General features: G+C 43.3%; 1 protein-coding gene across 4 annotated transcripts in view; it reads left to right on the forward strand.

Moving 5' to 3' along the window:
* Positions 1-355: 355 nt before the first annotated feature.
* The window catches only part of CAMK1D (calcium/calmodulin dependent protein kinase ID), a 223,194-nt gene continuing 205,267 nt past the window's right edge, over positions 356-18,282 (forward strand). For 2 of the 4 annotated variants that reach the window (XM_062631922.1, XM_062631921.1), the window contains exon 1: positions 358-1,154. In XM_062631922.1, coding sequence (XP_062487906.1) covers positions 1,063-1,154 — 92 coding nt within the window. In that variant the 5' untranslated portion in view covers positions 358-1,062. Of the gene's footprint in view, positions 1,155-18,282 lie in introns of all 4 variants that reach the window. The other 2 variants (XM_062631924.1, XM_062631923.1) reach the window with 2 other exon arrangements.

Here is an 18,282-nt window from a genome sequence, read left to right on the forward strand (position 1 = left end):
TGACAAGGCTACACAGTGCCCATACACCTGCCTCCGGGCTTGGTGCTGCTCAAGGGGGTGACCCTGGTGTTTGGATGCCCCTTGCTTCTCTGATGGTGCTGGGTAAGGGGGGGTCCGTGAGAAGGGGCGAGCTTTTGCATCCCAGGAATGTGTGCGTGTGTGTGCGCGAGGCAGGCTGGCACCATCACCTCCGCGCACCCCGGCGCATCCCTGCGCAGCGCCCATCCAGGCAGCGCGGCCGCTTGTGGTGTGGCTTTTTAAATTTTTTTCCCCTTGCTTTCCCTTTCCCCCCCCCTCTTCGCTTTCCCTCCCCTCCCGTTTGACGTGCGCGGTTTTGGTGCAATGCGAATTATCTTCAGTCATTCAGTCAGGAGGGGCAGCGCCAGGCAGCAGAGCAGCGGCGGGGCTGCCTCCTCCTTCTTCCTCCTCTTCCTCTTCCTTCTCCTCCTCCTCCCATTGCCATAACAACCGCGCACAGCCGCTGCGCCCGCGGTACCGGCGGCGCCGCTCCGCGCCGCTCCGCACCGCTCCGCGGCCGGGAGGCTGAGCATCCCCCGGGGCCCCGCAAGGGGGGTGGGGAAGAAAACAGTGATAGCCCTCCCCCCAAAAAGAGAAAAAAAAAAACAAAAGGGACTTTTTCGCTGGGTGGGTCTATCAGGAACCAAAGTGACCCCGACAGGCTGCGCGCAGCTGCTGTGCAGGGTGCGGAAAGAGGGAGGGACGGGGGAACCCCGCGAGTGACTCCGCGGGGCGGTGCGGAGGAGGGGAAAGGGGGGATAGAGGAGGGGGCGGCAGAGAAAGTTGGTAGGAAATAGCCCAGGAAAAGTGGCACTAGCGGAGCCCGCCGGAGCGCGGAGGAAATAAAAGCGGCGGCGGGCAGGAAGTGTGAGGAGGGGAAGGAAGGGGAGAAGAAGGAGGAGGAAGAAGAAGAAGAAGAAGAAACAGCAACAGCAACAGCAGCAGCAGCCGCCGCCGCGGCAGAAGAGAAAGCAAAAGCCGCGCACGGCTCGGTGCCGCTCGCGCCAGCATCCGCGGGGCTGCCCGGGGTTGCGCGCCGTGGCCATGGCCCGGGAGAACGGGGACGGTGGCGGCTCCTGGAAGAAGCAAGCGGAGGACATCAAGAAGATCTTCGAGTTCAAGGAGACGCTGGGGACGTAAGTGGCGGGGAGCGGCTGCGGGAGGTGGAGGGTGGTGGTGGTGTCCCTTCCCTGCGGGGATGCGCGGGGTCCCCTGCGGGTGGGTGCGTGTCTGTCTGTCTGTGTGTCTGTATGTCCTTGTGTGCACGCATTGGTGCTGCTCCGCGCACTGCTCATCCATCCGAGCAAGAAGTCTGGGTGATCTGGAAACACAGACAACTATATATATATATATATGTATATATAATGAGGCAGGAGCTGGGCTGACACCCCTCCTCACCCCCCAAAAAAAGAGAAAAAAAAAGGGCAAAAAAAGTGTTTGAAAATATTAACTGGGCGAGGAGATGGGGAAAGGCTTCTTCTTGGTAGTGCAATTGTAAATAAATGCGGTCTGACTTGCACGCTCTCCCCCAAAGCCGATGGCTGCATCTATTCGTGGACAGACAAGCAGAAATAATCGGTGTGGATTGGATGTCTTAACGGTTGTTGGGGTTTATTTCTGTTATTTATAGTGACGGGGCATAAAGATTAGTAAAACGTTAAGAGTTGTGGTTTTTTTTTTTCAGGAGGCTGAGAATAAACAGGCACAGATGGTGCAAGGGAGCAGGGTGCTGGCTGGTGCTTTTTTGGCTGAACGGAGAGTTTTATTTTTGTTAAAACAAATTTTCCCTTATAGGATACTGTAGAGGTAGAGAGCCGGGAGCGCTGAAGGAAGTAAGCATATAGGCTTCTGTACATATGTATGTTGTAATTAAAGTTCGGTTGTTTTGGGCATCACCCTCGTTGCTGTGTCCCTCCTGCCTTAATTGCAACTTGAAGAGCGTCTCAAACAGACGCGTTGTTAATCCCGAGTAGTGCTTTTCATACTCTGCGTGCCACTTTCAAAATACTGTAGAACAAGTTTTGACTGTAATAGTTTAGTTTCTTTCTGCTTCCAAGGGAGGGCTCCCTATAAACAGAGTATTCCTGGTTCATGGGCTCACTGATTTCCTATGAACAGGCTGTGAGTAAGAATCAGGCTGGTGGTTTAATATGGAGGTGGGTCACACAACTCTGTTGTGACAAGCACATAGAAAAACACTGACTTAGCAAATCAAATGCACGTCTGCCCAGGTCTTTGGAGAAGAAAAGTGCAGCAGAAGAACTGAGTGTTATGGTGTGTTCTCATCACCTTCATCAAATTTTTGCTGTCAGAATTCCATGCCAGGAGAGGTGTGGCCCTGCTTGTCACCTTAGGCATGCAGTTCCCTTCCTGAGAGGAGTGTTGGGGAGGAAAGTCTTAATGTGATCAGATTTGTTAGAGCAGCAGGACAGTTTGCTGTGGTTCTTCAACTCTGTCATCTTCCTGGTTGTTATGTATGAAGCCATCTGCAAGGGTTAATTTGTGCCACTGAAGAGGTCCGGAAAGGATTAATGTGGCCTTGATCTGTATCCCACTGAAGTTAATGGGAGCAGGTGTTGGTCCCAAGGAAGGTAAAGCTGATCAGTTAATAGTTATGGATATTAGCATGGTTGTTACAAATTAAATTCATTAAATATGGTCAATTAGTGTCTCAAACTATTAACCATTGTCTTAGCCTCACCACTGGGTTAGTAAGTCCTTAGATCTGAAGCAGTGAAGTTCTTAAACTTGACTTTGTCAACCTGGAAAGTTTTAGAAAATTAAACTCCCTGGATCACAGACCTGGGCCTGTGTACAGAAAACAGAGCTGTTTTCCAGACATAACCATATTCATTATGAATGTATGTGCATTTATCAGCCTACACATCAGTTGTGCATTCCTTAGTTTCAGAGAGCAGGCTGATAATTAGGAGATTTGAATCTGAGTTTTGGTTCTGTCCTTGGCCACCCACCAGCGTAGCACCTGCAGTTCCTACCAGCTCTGGTGTGACTTACTGGGGTGTGAAACTGCTTAAAGATTTAGGCCATCACTGAGCAAATCATTAAAGTACTTGTTCCATTCCCACTGAAGGCATTGAAGGTCTGTTCACTGACTAAAGTAGCAGATGTACAGAGTGCAGGAGATGGGACACACCCTGAGTTACTGACAGTAAAGTACTTAAATAGGAGCTAAGCAAAAGTCTAAATACCTTCAAAGCCTCTGGATCAAAATGTTTTCCTCTGGCATTATTTAGGAGCAGGGATAAAATCGGCTTTGATTCCTCCTGCACTGTAATGCTGAACCGTGTTGGACAGCCGGCGGCTGATCTCACCCTCTAATAGATTTTTCTCTAGCATGGGTGGGCTTGAAGTGAAAACCTTGGTGTGTCAGATGAGATGTACTGGATTAGTGTTGTAGCTGTATTTTGCATTTCTCTGCCACCTTCCATTTTAGGGTGCCAAAGTGCTAAAAGCATTTCTAACAGAAAAGCAGCCCTTTTTCATGCAGCAGTTTTAAATGCCTGAGGTAAAATTGGTTAGAAGAAAGAAAAGCATTAAATCAGGGAAGAAAGTGAAAGAGAAACTTTAAAAACATACTCTGTTTCAAGTGCATTGATTTGTGAATGTTAAATCCGTGTGTACAATCTATGAATGATTTGCTCTCTGAGAGGAGTCTTTAAACTGAATGAAAACTTTTCAGCAGATTTTTAACAAGGGAGAGTTGAAACTGCTGGAATTATTAAAAAGATCCCAGTTCAGTTAATCATGATATCATCTGGGCTTCAAGGAACCGCTAATGAGTACCAGCTCTCTCTTCCAGAGCTGGAAATAATTATTCACAGGTGCCTCTAAATCATGTCCAGCCACACTGATACTGAAATAGGCATCTTGAATTGGATGTCATCTCCATGTGTAAGAAAACAAGTTTTTTCCACTCAAAGAATTGCTTCCTTTGATGGCTGAGGTCTATGTTGTTTGCTCTGCTCAATGCCCTTGGGCAGTAGTGTTTTCCTAAAGCCTTTATCAGCAAGGCAGTGGCTGGTTCAGGTAGTACTTGGACGTGTATTTACTCTGTTCTGCATTTACACATTTTCTAAGCATGTGCAATCTTAGTTTGTGGCTGCAATCTCTCAGATACCAGCATGTCAACAAAATATTTTGGTAATATTAAACAGGAAAATGTAATTTAAAAATACTTCGCATATTATTTTATATAAAATATATATAATGATCCATTCTTGGGCTGCTGCGTTTTGGTGGTGCCAGTCCATGCAGGACTGCAGTAACATGGTGATGAACTCTACATGTGTAGGTTTGGAAGGTCTCTCTCCTTGAAACTCAACCTGTTCACTACTGAGCCATTGAAAGCGAAATTACAGATCCTGAAAAAAAAGCTAAGAAGAATTCACAAAGTAAACCAAGGATAAAATAAAATCACAGCAGTGGGCCATATCCTCAGCTGGTGCAATTTATAGTCCTATCCAAGTCAAGACAGGTGGGCTTGAGGAAAAAATAGGATTTATCTAACTGTTTTTCTTTCTGTATTTCCACAAATTTACCTGTTGTAGCTCTACTCAATCTGCAGGCCTGGAGAGGGGGATTTCTGCCCCAGCCCTTGTGAGATGTGAACTTTCACAATAGCAGGAATGTGCCAAGGAGTGACCACTGAAATATATGTTTTTTCCTCCTTATTTAAATGGTATTTTGTCTAAGGCATTTTAAACCTCAATTTTTGACGTTTCATGAAGTAACGAGATACACCATGTCATTGAACAGCTAAAGAGGAAAGCCTACAATCGTTTGGTGTGCCTAATCAGATCAGCCCCACATTTCTAAGGTGTCTGTCATAAGGCCTTCTTGACATTAGAGTTATGATGAAGCTAGAATATTTAGAAAGGCTGAAGCTTAGTAACTATGGAAATATTGGTGCTGTCCTCAAAAGTGATGCGGTAGTTTCCTGAAAGCTTAGTCATGGTAACACAGTGTTGTATGGGTACCACAACGTGGTAAGAGCTGGGTGGGAAGACAAATACACTACTCCAGTACTTTCCTAAAATACTAAACAAAGTATTTATTTAGTATTTTATACTAAATACTAAAATACAGTACAGAGAAAACTTACATGTGGTTCTGTTCTTCTCAGGAGCTCTACTGTAATGTTTGGTTCATCTATGTCCTGTGTCTCTACCATACTCTTACTCTTTGATGGGTTCCTGGTACTGTTCATGGCTCTTCTACACATCCATCTGTGCTTGTTCATGCTGTGGAATGAAGTAACTCCATGAACTGCTCTCACATCTATTTTCTTTCTCACACACACATTGTCACAAGCTCTTATGTGCTGTCTCCTGTGTTCTTGTCCTCTCACATCCTTCCTGGGATCTTCCCCTGCATGCAGTCTCACACCAACACTCAGGCTTTTCATGAGGTGGCCCACCTCATGCTCTCATCTGTTCTCAGCTGCTCAGACCTTCATCGGACAAGCCTACTAGAGATGACCTGCCTCAGGCCAGGCAGTCAGCCTTGACTTCCACCATCTAAGAAGATGCTTGTGGTAGGACAGGTCCTGGTGGATGTACCCTATGCATTTGAGTTGCTGTGTAGAGAGGAGGTGCTGGGAGGTACCACAAGACTCAAGATCTGTTTGTCTCTGGTCAGAGATCTTCCCTTCTCATGGACAGGGTGCCAAAAACACTTGTGTTGGGTTAGACACAGTGAAACATCACTGTTTAGCTTGAGGCTTTATGCAAATTACTCAATTGTTTTTCCCTTTTGATTTTGGAAATTCTCAAGATGTAAAGAAACATGTTGGTGTGCTTCCTCTGGCTCCGTACCCCCTGTGAAGATTGAAGAGTCTGTCTGATTTTTGTGTTTCTGCTGACACTACCAGCAATTTCTGCCTCTCTTTTACAACACCCCAGTGTGGCAGCAGTGGCTCTGTTAGAGTGTTTCATCCTGTCCTCAGTTCAGTGTTTTTTTTTTAAATTGCATTGAAGAAACATCATATTGAAAAATGTCCTCAGGGAAGAATATAACCTTAGCCAAAGGGCTGAAGTTAAGGTATGTGATTTCAGGGGGAAGGCTGATGAACCGCTCGAGCAAACTATGAAGGCGAGTGGTTCCCATCTCCTCTGGGATGATTTGCTGGGAGAAATCCTTTTGCCATCTGAAAGCTTTTGGGATTCATGCAGGAGTCACCAGGAAAGAGCCTTTTGTTCATGTTTACAGAAGGAGATGTTTCATGGTCATTTCTGACCTTCAGATCTTTAACTTGGGGAATCTTACCATCAAAACCATGTGGAGTTAGAGATAATTCATGTTAGGGGGTTCATGGTACCTACAGCACGCTTCTAGCATCTGTGGGAGGAGGAGGGAAGGCTGAGGTCCGGGTGTTAATGTTTAGCTTAACACTGTGAAACAACTCAGATGTTTTAGTTTGTGTACTTTATATAGGGCAAGGAGGAAATTACTGTTAGGGCTCATTTAAGGTGACACGTTTGTTTTAAGCTAAGTTTGCTATCATGTGACATAGTTTACTATCCAGTATGATCTTGGAGGCTTAAAAATAGTGAGTCCCTACTATCTGCAACATGAATTGTAGTATCTTGTAACATAGATTGTTGGTCTTTCTTGAACAGTTACAGAAAATAACAGGTTTGAGTGTTCAGCTGGAATTGAAATGACAAAGAAAGAAAAGCAAGATGGCCAACGGATTTAAAGGCTGATGGAGAGGATTGGGAAAAAGTCTGCAGCCGTTGGTAAGGAGGGATTTTTGACAGCTCTCAAGTGTGGCTTATGTGTGTTTTGGACAGTGCTCATTTGAGGCAACAGTGTAACATAAAGGTCATTTTTCTTTCGTTGTCTGAAAATAAGATTGCAAAATACTCATCAATCAAAAGCTTTCAGATAAACACATCATTTTGGAGACGCCCAGTTTGCTGTGTTGTCAGCTCACATAAGTGCTCACTCTTTCTTCATGAGCCTTATTTTCTACTGGTTTTGATGCCTTACCTCTTTTTGCCCTGATTTATCTCTTTTTCCTGTGGCTGTTCTCTTCCAAGTGCATTTTTGTAGTGTCTGAGTTCCCTGCTGCTGGAGGATACCTGGTTACCTGCATGCCTGTGCAACCAAGAAGTGTGCTTGACTGTCAGGGCGACAGTAAGATTTTTGGAATAGGGAATTTGGGCTTTTCCCCCCCCCTAATTTTTTGCTCAGGGCTGAGAAAAATGTGATCCTTGCCTAAGCCAAAACTCAGTGTGTTACTACTCAGGACCTCAGTATAACCAGTATCGAGTTTGCAACTGCTCTTTGTGTGAGCTGAGGGCAAAGCATGAATAAAAGTGTTTTTTGTCAGCTGCAGAGGTAGCTGATACCCTAAAGATTGCAACAAGGCAAACCCAGAGGGTCTGAAGACCTGGTGGAGAGGTAGTGGATGGAATTAAACCCAACTCTTTTGAGCCCTATAGTAATCCTTTAACCAAAAGTCTATTCTTCCCATCACAGCCACAACACAGTGGGTGTGAGAGCCTTCTTCGCCGCCGCTCTCGCCATCTGGAACAGCCTGTCTGCTTCCTTCACCCTCCATCTGCTTTCACATAGGAGCTGAAATATCTCTTTCTGTATTTTTTCCTTCCTTTTTGTCTCTTTTTCTCTCTACCTTGGTGATCGACCTCAATTTGTTGCAGTCCACAGTTCTCCTGACTATGTGCAGAATATTAGTTGGAGTTATTTAATCCGTTCAAGCATCCAAGGATGCAATTAATATTGAATAAAGTTGTATTGTTTTGGTTCACTTGACAACAGCAAACATTTATAATAGGGTTCTGAATTTATTGCCAGTAATGGTATTCACTTAACCTGTGAGTCACAGTTTATATTCATGATTACTTAATAGGACCTAATTTTCTAGTCATTTTAGATAGCATGAAAACAAGTTGGAACTAAATGGGTACTGTTAGTAAACAGGTAATGAGTAGAAGGAGGGATAAAAAGTTCCTTGGGGCAGCGATCTATCACTTTCATTGGAATTCAAACCATCTTACTTGTCAGTGCTTTTCTGTGAATAATAATTAACGACAATAACAATAATTTGCAAACGTATGTGTGCGATTGGGCTGCTCATGAATGACAAATGGCTTAGGAATGAGGGTATCAAACTGTTCCTTAAAACTTTCTATCAAGTCTTAACACTGATGTTTTTTTGTTGCCCGACTTGGCGGTTCCTGTAATTTGCCTCTGAATGTTGTGTCAATCGTATTTTAAAAAGATAACTATAAATAACAGTTTGTTAATAAACTTCTCAAGGCCTTTCGCTGATGTTTTCATGTTGAAATCTGTATATTAAGTTTTATGCCAGAATTACTCACCAGACAGATTGTATGAGGTTCAATTAAAATAATACTCTGTAGCAGATTTTTTTTTTTTTTTTTTTTGCTGAGTAAAAAGCCTTTTTAGGGATTTTCTTATTTTTTTAACACTGGATATTATAAGAGAAAGCTACTTGGAAGCTCTGTTTTGGATCTGATCTGTGTGTAGAACAGCCGAGCACAGGGCTGGAGGTCCTCTGTAATAATAGATCACTGATTTTGCTTGCTCTCTTCCTGGGCAGTGTCAAATGTCACATTTAAAATATCAACATTTTGGACAAGTGGACTACACAGCCATGAAGATAGTTCTTAAAATACCTTTTTCAAGAGCTGCAGGGGGAAGAAGCGCTTGGGAGAAAACAAGCTGGCTTCCATCTACTGAGGATTGTTGTTGATTTTCTTATATTCCCAAATGGAGATAAACTAAACAGTTTCAATCTTCTTACAGTTTCCAGGAGGAATGAAAGAGAGGTGCTTTTAATAATGCAAATTAACACAATCATTTGCCATCAGCAGCAATAAGGTGCAGCACTATGTATGGCATGTCTCTCCTGGACCCTTTGCCTTTGAACTTCAGTTCACTAAGGATTCTTGTGTTCTTGTCATTGTCCTGCTCTTACCTATCTCCCTAATTTATGCTGAGTATTTGAAGGTATGTTTTTATAAGCCTGAGTGCCCAGAATTTGGGCACACAAGCTTTGAGATTTAGATCCGATGCTCAGTTGTGAGAGTATAAAGAACATAGAAGTTTCATCTGTGGCAGACAGGAATAAATCAAGGTCAGGAGCCATGGAAAGTCTGAGGTCCAGGAGCCTTTAACCTCTGTGCTTGTTTTGGTGAGGGTTGGTGTGGCAGTTTGGAGGGTAAGGAGAGTAGTAGCATCCTCATTCGTCAGCTGTGGGGTGTGAAGGTTTGCAGGTCTTCCTCAGAGCTCCAAAGGAAGGGTTCCTCAGATGTCACAAGTATCTCCCTTAGGACAAGTATCTCCTGTGCTGCAGCGTCATTCTGTGACATTGGTGTGTTCTGCCTGGGCAGTGTTTAAAGCCTGCCTGCTGACCTGGTGGCAAGTGCACTTGAGAAATATGGCCACCCTCCTTCCACCAGCTATGGTTGCTTGTCACAGAAATGGATGGACTTTTGAGGGTAGTACAAAATAAAACAGCACAGCTTCTCATGCTTAAATGTAGATTTGCAGAGGCTGAAAAGCTGGTGTGTATTTGAGGATTGGACACTAGCAAGTGAAATGTGAAGGGTCTAAAATACTTGGGGCTTTTATGACTGTGTCATTTATTGGCCTCAAATGAGATCAGGCGCTGTTGAGCTAGGACTATTACAAACACCAGAGTAAAAGACTGTTTGCACCCAGAAGGAGTTATACTCTAAATAAATGAGGCAAAAATGCTAACAGTTTTGTTAAAGACAAGAAAGTGTGTCACTTGTAAACCCAGAGCTGAGCCTGAATGTTAACTCCGGTGTTATGCAGTAGATTGTCCTGCTTCTTTTAATAGCAGGCACTGTGTCAGCACCGCTGTCTTCAAAAAGTACGTATTTATATGTGATTCACCCATGGTCATCACATATAATTAGTTTTCACTAGTTAAGGTTTGAAGATGCAAAGTGCTGTCTGTATGCTGTTGGGAACAGCGCGAACGCTTTATTACTGTGTTGTTTCTTAGGTGCTTGGAGTAATTGCAGTCTTTTCAGAGCTGAAAAGAGTTGGAGCAGACCAGGTGGTTCTTGGGGCAATGTGGGATTTCTCCAGTGGGATCCCATCCTCTCAGCCTGGTTTAAATAATTCAAGGGATCTGTTTTCAACCAGGCTTCAGCTTTCCAACCAAACTCATTAGCTGTGACCCTGTCACCCCCCCTGTGATGGGCAAGGGTTGACATGAGGGAAACTATTGGATGAAAAACAGTGGAAAAACTGAAATGACACAGAAAAACACAAACAACATGGGAAGTTGCTGGGGGAGGGAGGAAGAAGAGCACTTAGAGGATTTGCAGCCATGTGGAAGACTCCCCTGGGAAAGGCACAGGTTGCTAATCAAATTCATCTGTAGCTGAGAGAGACTGGAGCATCCCTGGGTAATCCTTCACTGTTAGGTTGAGTTGGCCTGGAGATTTCCTCCCACTTCTGCTTCTCAGCATAAGTAAATCACTGCAATGTGCCCAGCCATGAAGCCTGCAGGATTTGAGAGATTTCAGGCACAGCAGAGTGCTTGGTATGCGCAGAAGATCCTGTGAACTAAACTTGTTTCATGCTCCCTACCCTGTTTTCCTGCAGAATACCTGAACAGGTTCAAAGGCTTTGTCTTTTACTTCAGGACACTTTGTAGCGGTGGCCTGAGGTAGCTGAAAGACTGTCTAAAGCTCTGGGATCCTCATCCCATCCCATCATCGCCAGCCTCATGCCTCTGCAACAATAGTATTTCTTGCCATAGGGGTGTAATTTATTTGTACAAGAGACACAATGTTTTTGAGGGGAAGATCTGACACTGTTGAGTTTCTCCATGGGCTGCTGCTGCTGCTCATCATAAAGACACCACCTCCTCCTCTGAGTCCAGGCCATGGTATTTGAGATACCTTCTCTAGCATAATTACATAGCAACCTGAATATTGCAAAGCAAACAAGCTCTCCTTCCCAACAGCAAATGCTCCCAGACATTAAAAACGCCCACAAAGCAGCGCAAAAAGCCCTACTAGATGACTGCTGCACTTGTGTGCCTTTCTTTAAGGAGAGAAGAAGGAATCAAACAACATGTGGCTTGTTAGCCAAGTTGCTTGATGAACCATGAGAAGGTGCTTAGATAAAAACATTTATGGAGCGGAATAATGGTGTGACTTCTGTTGGCTGAATGACCCAGGCACTGGGGTACAAGAGGAATAACTTAGAAAAAAGGGAAATGACTTATGTCACAGATTTGACTTATGGCTTATGTGTTTTAGGAAGCAGGAGGCTCCCCCAGCATCTAGCTGGGGGAGAATGTACCAGAAATAAGCTGAAAAAAACCCAGGGTTCTCAAAAGCACATAGACACAGGACTTACAGGTACTGCAGGCTGCAGGGAAGCTTCTGCTTTTGGGTATGATGAAGTGTATCTGGGGTAATTTTACTGACTAAATTTCCTGTCTGTAGCCATGTAATTCATGTGATGGATATAAACCCTGTGCTCTTCAGAGAGCCTGAAAAAGAATGTTACAGAGCTTTGTAGGCAACTGCATTGAATGAGTTTCTCTGATGAATCTTACATTTTTCATGGAAAGAAAATAAAGTGATTCTAAGATGACTGAGTTACAGCTGAGATGGTTTGTGTCCAGAAAGCAAACATGTGCCCTTCTGGCACTCCTCAGAGAACATAGCCAGTAGTAAAGCTTAGAGCATACTCATTCTGCAGTTGAATGGAGCTGCACTGAGGAGTGCAAGCCAAGAGGGAGGTCTGGGGCAAAGCAGAGCAATGGGATTCAGCTACAGGTAAATGCCAAGACAAACCCATCTAAATGGGGTGCTTTTAGCTTTATTTAATCTAGAGACAGTGAGGTCCGTCTGCTTGTTCATGAGATACACAGCTGCAAGAATTCATAGGCGTGGGTCTGTGTTTCTACTCTTGCTCACCAGTCAGTTGCTTTCAGTGCTTAGAAGGGGAGTAGTGGCTTTCCTCCAGCCTGTCATCTCTAACAGGGATGACTTTGGTAGTGCTTCACAGCTGGTGAAATAGGTAGCTTTTGACCTTGCTGAGTTTGTGACTAGAGATCATGGGAAGCTCTCAGAGGCAGTATTGGCTCTGTGATGTCCCTCTAACTCCATTTCGGAGACACTTCTGGTAGGTCCACTCAAATATCAGAAGGAAAATGCTCACTTTGCCTAATATTTACACAGGAGCTGTTCAATTAGCTAATGGGGGTGAGCGCCGTCAAATAAGAAGGAAGAATTTGATGGTCCTTTCTTTTCCTCTTCTCCACATTCATGTTACATTTGCTACATGGAATCACTGCTTTCCATCTCCTGTCTAAATATGCCCAAACCCATCAGTTTGTCCAGTTCCATAGTCACATCCTGCAGGTGTGCACATCTGGGAAGCACAGCTAGAAGACAGCAAAGTGTATTCCTTTGGGTCAGTTAAGGCCCTTATTTGTTTAGATAAAGCACCCCTCATGTGGGAAAAATGAAGGTGTTGTGGAGCAGATGGAATCTGTTAGAGCTTTTTGGGTGCAGACATGACCACAGCAAAGTGCAGGGTGAATTACTAACATTGCGCATGGTGTTAGGAGCTCTGTCTCAGATAGCCTGTGAGGGGTTTCCCCTCTGTCAATGGCGTGACCGAAGTATCTTCACTGACCACATTTAATTCTGGTCTGCACCACTGCCTTCAGGGTGATGGCAACTGCTTGTTGCCCTCTGGTCCTGTACTGTTATGGCTTGTCAAGTTGTGTCGATTAAAAACCCACCTTGCTAATGTCATTGTGGTGGTGGTACATAAGCTTCTGTAATCAATTCCCTTTTCTGCTGTTATTTAAGCAGCACCCCTTGCGACATGGCAATGGTTTAGATGTTCTGGTACTTTAATGCTAAAGCAAAATATGGAAGATAGGGAGATTGGTAGCAAAAATACTTCAAAGGTTTGCTTTTAGGAGGTGCCTGTAAAATGTCTTCTTAGAGGTCTCCTTGTATGTTGGCTTTGCACTCTGAATAGATCTTCCAGAAGTCAGGGTAGCACACAAGAGCCCACCAGGCCTATTTCTCTTCTGTTTTTCTCTTAAATCATTTGTAGCAGTTGAAATTGACTGTAAAATTCTGCCTTTGATGTGCCCAGTTTGGAGTAAAGAAGATTCTGTGCTACTCAGCAGCACGCTGGAATAGCAGCATTTTATGTTCCTTATGCTCAGGTTTCAAACATCAATATAAAGTTACGAGGCTGTGGAGGAACAGGTTGCAAGTCCAGGACAGAAGAGGAAGGGGCTGAGCATGTCCCATGGGGCGGTTCGCATCTTCTACCAACTCAGTTGTTTGCAGGGATGTGCTGTGAATTTATTTGATAGAATGATGCAGGTTAAAAATAGCCCTCCAAAAAGGAGGTGGGGGAAGGGGAGCATTGCAAAGTACAAGAAGTTTTATTCTTTTCATTCCACAGATGCTATAAATCAGTAGGGAGGTCGGTTGCATTTTTTCTTTTACCATCTTGTGTCGTTAAAAAATCATCAGCCACTGAACTGAAATGGTTTTGCAAGAGCCACTTCACCAGAAACAATTTCTGACTGAGAACAATAAAAAACTGGTGGATGCCAGGTTGAATTTGTGTGTCAGCAGTTGCTGAATTCAACTTAAGAGCTGTAAATGGAACCAATCATCATTTCTTAATGAGATATATGAGAACAAAGAATCACAATGCTTGAATAATCTGTCACATCTCTATCAATGCTGCTTAAGCAATTACTCCGTTTGTTCAATGGTTTGACAAGGTAACATGACAAAATCGATTTACAAAGCAGATTAAATGTAAATATGCAGTGCTTTTTTTCTCACAAATGTCATTCTTAAAGCCTTATGTTTTTCATCCTTACAGTCCCTACCCAGTCATCTGTTTTCAGTGGTACTGCTTGGATGAAGTCCTACATGGCCCGCAGTGACATTATTCACCAGATCATTTGTCATTTATCCATCTCTGGTCTAATGAGACTGTCGTCTTGACCTTGGTAAAAATGAATGATGAATTGCTCTAATATACAGAGTATTTTTCAGTGCTAAGGCTGTGTTTTTCTAGAGTCCTTAAAGCCTGGCCCTCAGTCCTTATTAACACTTAATGTAAATATTCCTGAATATTTTATTCCTTTGGCAGCAAATGTAGGAGAAACTTGGTATGACTTCCCCAGCAGCTAAATAATAAGCATTGTACAGGGAGGTGATTGAGTCATCTACTTTAATACTAGACATTTCATCATGTTGCAGTGGACTGTGACTAGGACGGTCCCATCCCTGTTTGTGGTGATGGATATCTGAAGTAAACTACTGATAACAAGATACAGGGGCCACCAGAGTGGACACCAAATGCCATCTTCAGCAGCAGGTGTTCACTGGTCCGACCCTTTTCTTCCATAAATGAGTTCCAGTACTTTAAATATGCTCAAGTAGTGTGGTGTAATGAAGCTGTGGCACAGAAGAGATTATCTTTTTTTCCCCCTATGAAGTGTTAGCACCTCTCATCTCCATGGGGAACTCAAGGATGTAAGATTTTTGTTCCCTGCACAAATAACTCCGGGATTCCCTCAGTCCATTTATGTTTTATATATTCTACCAGATGCCATCAATGTACCTGGCTGCATATCTCGTTATGCCTTTAACATGTTACTAGGTTCTCAGCAGAGATGTCATAAACAGCTTTTAGGGAATTGTGAGCACTATTCTTTTTATTTCAGACAAGGTGACAGGGTTTCCAGCAACCTTTTAAATATATGTCATGGAAGAGAATAGTGTTTCTTAACTTATCATTGCCATATGACTCCCATTACTATAATTTCTGAGCAAATCACAGTCCTTGTAAAATCTGTGATACTGAAAACTCATATGCTTATATTTTTGCTACATTTATGCATGACATATGGACTTCCAATATCTGGTTACTCAGTTTCTGCTCAACATTTGTATTTTCTGGTGACTGTTGAAGAATCTAAATACATACTCTATTTCCTTGTCTATTATTGGTGTTGCTGCAGTCTGTATCTTCTGGTTTATTGGCTAACTGTCAAGTACTCATGGCTTCATTAAGAAACAGATGTACAGGTCTACACTTTGTTTTTGTAGCTGCACTTTTGACATACTGTAAATGTCCTTAATTGATTTTGTTCAGGATAATACCATCTGCTGGCATCTGTTTCTGCTGTGGCTCGTGCTGAATACTTGTGTGTATTGTGGTCTGTAAGGACAAATTACAGTTTCAGCAAGGTATTATGTTGATTTATTTTTTTCTGTATTGAATGAGAGCAGAGTTTGAACATTGGATGACCTTATATCTACATAATTTAATACCTAGATTAATGCAGTCTATTCCAAAAGGCGTGTTTCAGGCGAGAATAGGGCCCTGTGTGCATGTTGGTCTCTCTTAATTTATTGTTGGTGTATCTGCAAACATACCAGAGCTCCCAGATTGGGAGAAAAGCAGCCTTTGGGTTTATATTTGGCTGCCCTTGATCATGGAGGGATGAGGAATAAACTTAGATCTGCCTGAAGCTTTGGCATGAAACTCTGTCTAACGAGCAATCAAGATAAGTCATCTTAAGCATCATTTACTGTATCTGTAAGGTTGATGGACTTCTTGTCAGCTTTTACCATGAGCAAGTGTGTTCTGATATGAAACTTCTGGTGGCAAAAGTAGTACTGGACAGGCACTGGATGAGATGCCTGCCAGGATGCAACTAGGAAAATATGTGCTGTCTCCTGACAGTCCAGAACAAAATCCTCCTTTTGATGTAGCGTATTGTTATGTTGGATTAAGTTCTTCATCCTCAGCTCTGCCCTTTTTGTTAGATGGCATCAGCATTCATGGTAGATTTTATTGCAGTTGCAGTGTCTATGTCTGAACTGTGAAACTCAATAGAAATTCCATTTCCTGGCACTCTCTGTCTCTCATCTCTGGCCATGACAAGTGCAGGCAAGTGTCAAAGAGTATCTAGGTTGCGATTTATTTGTAGTGGCCTAACTGCTCCCAATAAAAATAGTGAGAGTTGGCCTTTGATGTCAATGAGACAGCGTTAAACCAGTTTTGAGATCTTATGAAGCTTTTACCTCTCTCCGTACCAAACACATGCAGCGGTGACAGGGAGGAGAAGTGGGGTCATGCAGGAAATGGGACTCCTCCAAATACCACTGAAGACAGGGAGATAGATGTGCTTAGTTTTTTAATACAAGTGGGTCACCGGTCTGAAATACCTGATGTCCCAGCAGGGCTGAACCAACCGTTGTCCTTGAACCAATATTGTCTTTGTGGTACTTCATATGGTGGGCAGGATTTAGTGGAAAACTTAAATACAGAGAGCCTTTCTGGCTGTACATGTGTATTAGAGCTCACGTGAAGGTAATTGCAAAAAGCACAGGTTCCTCTTTTACTTTACCAAGCAGTTTCTTTATCCCAGTGTCCTTGTAGTTGCTGTTCTCCCACTGTTGATATCCCCAGTATTGCTACCCCCATACTGGCACCTACTCAGGAATTGGACTTTGTAAAGTCATGAGCTTTGGAGATGACATGGATTAGTGTTAGAGTCATTTACTGAGTGGGGGAGCCCGAGGTAACTACTTGGGAGACCCGAGTTTTGCTTCTGACTGTGCCAGTGGCCCTTTTTAGGACCTTGGAAAAGTTGCAGCACATCCCTAGCTTGTTTTCCCCATCTGTCAAGCAGTCACTGACCTACTTTGTAACTCACTTCGAGATCTAACTGATAAAAGCTTGCTATGCAAGGTGTTCAAAATGTACTATATAAGGCGTGTTTTTGACATGGTAATATGGTAAGAACCTCCCCTGATGGATCTAAGTATGTTGGAGCTTGACTGCAATACTCATATTTTGGAGATGATGCTTTTTGTGAGGCATGCTTCTACCAGAACCTGTTCCCTTTCCTAAAAATACCACTGACCCCAAAAAGATGTGGACAATCCCATCTCAAAACCACTAGAAATGGAACAGGAGAGTAAACCCTACTGAAATGCATTTTGTTTTCTGAAACTGCTATATCTTTCAGTGTGCTGGGAATACCAGCAGGGCAGAAAGACCTTCTATGAGCTCTCAACTCCAGCCAGCTGATGGGTTCTCCAGTATTGGTTAACCAGTGGATGAACATTAGGGAGACAACTGCAAGGAATGTTAAAGCTGTGAGGAAGTTTTCCCCTCCTGTGCTATCTAGGTTATAAGAGGAACTCAGAAAATAACAGTGGTTTTAGCATCACACTGCCAACGGAGTGGGATTTGCAGAGCAGTGGATAAGGATTTGTACTTCCCTGAAGAGCCCTGCGGTGATAAGACAATATCGTCTTGCCTTAAAGATACATCTGTAGCATTAGTGATGTGCTAGTTATCTGGTAATTATATTTATTTGCCATCTAATATTTGTGCGTGGCGAGTAGCTACGCTGACCCTGAAGCAATAAGCTTTTTGAAACACCTTCAAAACGGCATAAAAGCACTCGGAAGAGTGTCTTCATTTCCATGTCTACATGGGGCAAAAAGTGAGATGCAACAGGAATAGAGTTGTGTTTCCACTCATTGCAGTGTTACTGTTTTAAGAAGCCTTTTTTGTAGGCAGAGTGCATTCACATATTCCTCTGATTCTAGAAAAAAAGTAAAGCTAGTGCATAAATTAGAAAGTGGCTTTCATTTAAGCTGCATGATTTAGATCTGCTGGTGAAGGCTGCTGCTCTAGAGCATTTGGCATTCATCAGAAAAAATCTCCAAGTCTAAACAGTTTTATTATGCAAAGTTATATGGTTGGAAGGTAAAAAACTCTGTTTTATTCCACTTTGAAAAACAGTGCCAGCTGATGGATGTCCTGTCAAATTCCTCATAAGCTTGCAGGGAAGGTGAAGAGCTGTAGGTCTCACTCTTCAACCTGTGGCTGCTATAAGCAAGGAGTCCTGAGGGAAAAGGATGGTTGGCCATGCCATGGGTAGGAGAGCATCTGTGCTCAAGAAACTGTGCGGGTATTCTCAAATGATGTGTTGCACAAAGTGACAGTTAGCAAACCATTGACATCTTCATGAATTAGGGTCCCAGTATTTGGATCTTTCCATTCAGGTTTTATTAGCAGAGCTTTATGCTACTTCCAAGACACTTCCACTGCTCCACACTAGTGAAGCGTACAATGACTGTGCTTTCACATGAGTATTGAGATTTTCCTGAAGTGAATTTTTCTTAGTGA

This window comes from Pezoporus occidentalis, unplaced genomic scaffold (genome assembly GCF_034315485.1).
Source record: "Pezoporus occidentalis ecotype Australia unplaced genomic scaffold, CSIRO_AGI_Poc_V1 ctg38, whole genome shotgun sequence".
Classification (NCBI taxonomy): Eukaryota; Metazoa; Chordata; class Aves; order Psittaciformes; family Psittacidae; genus Pezoporus; species Pezoporus occidentalis.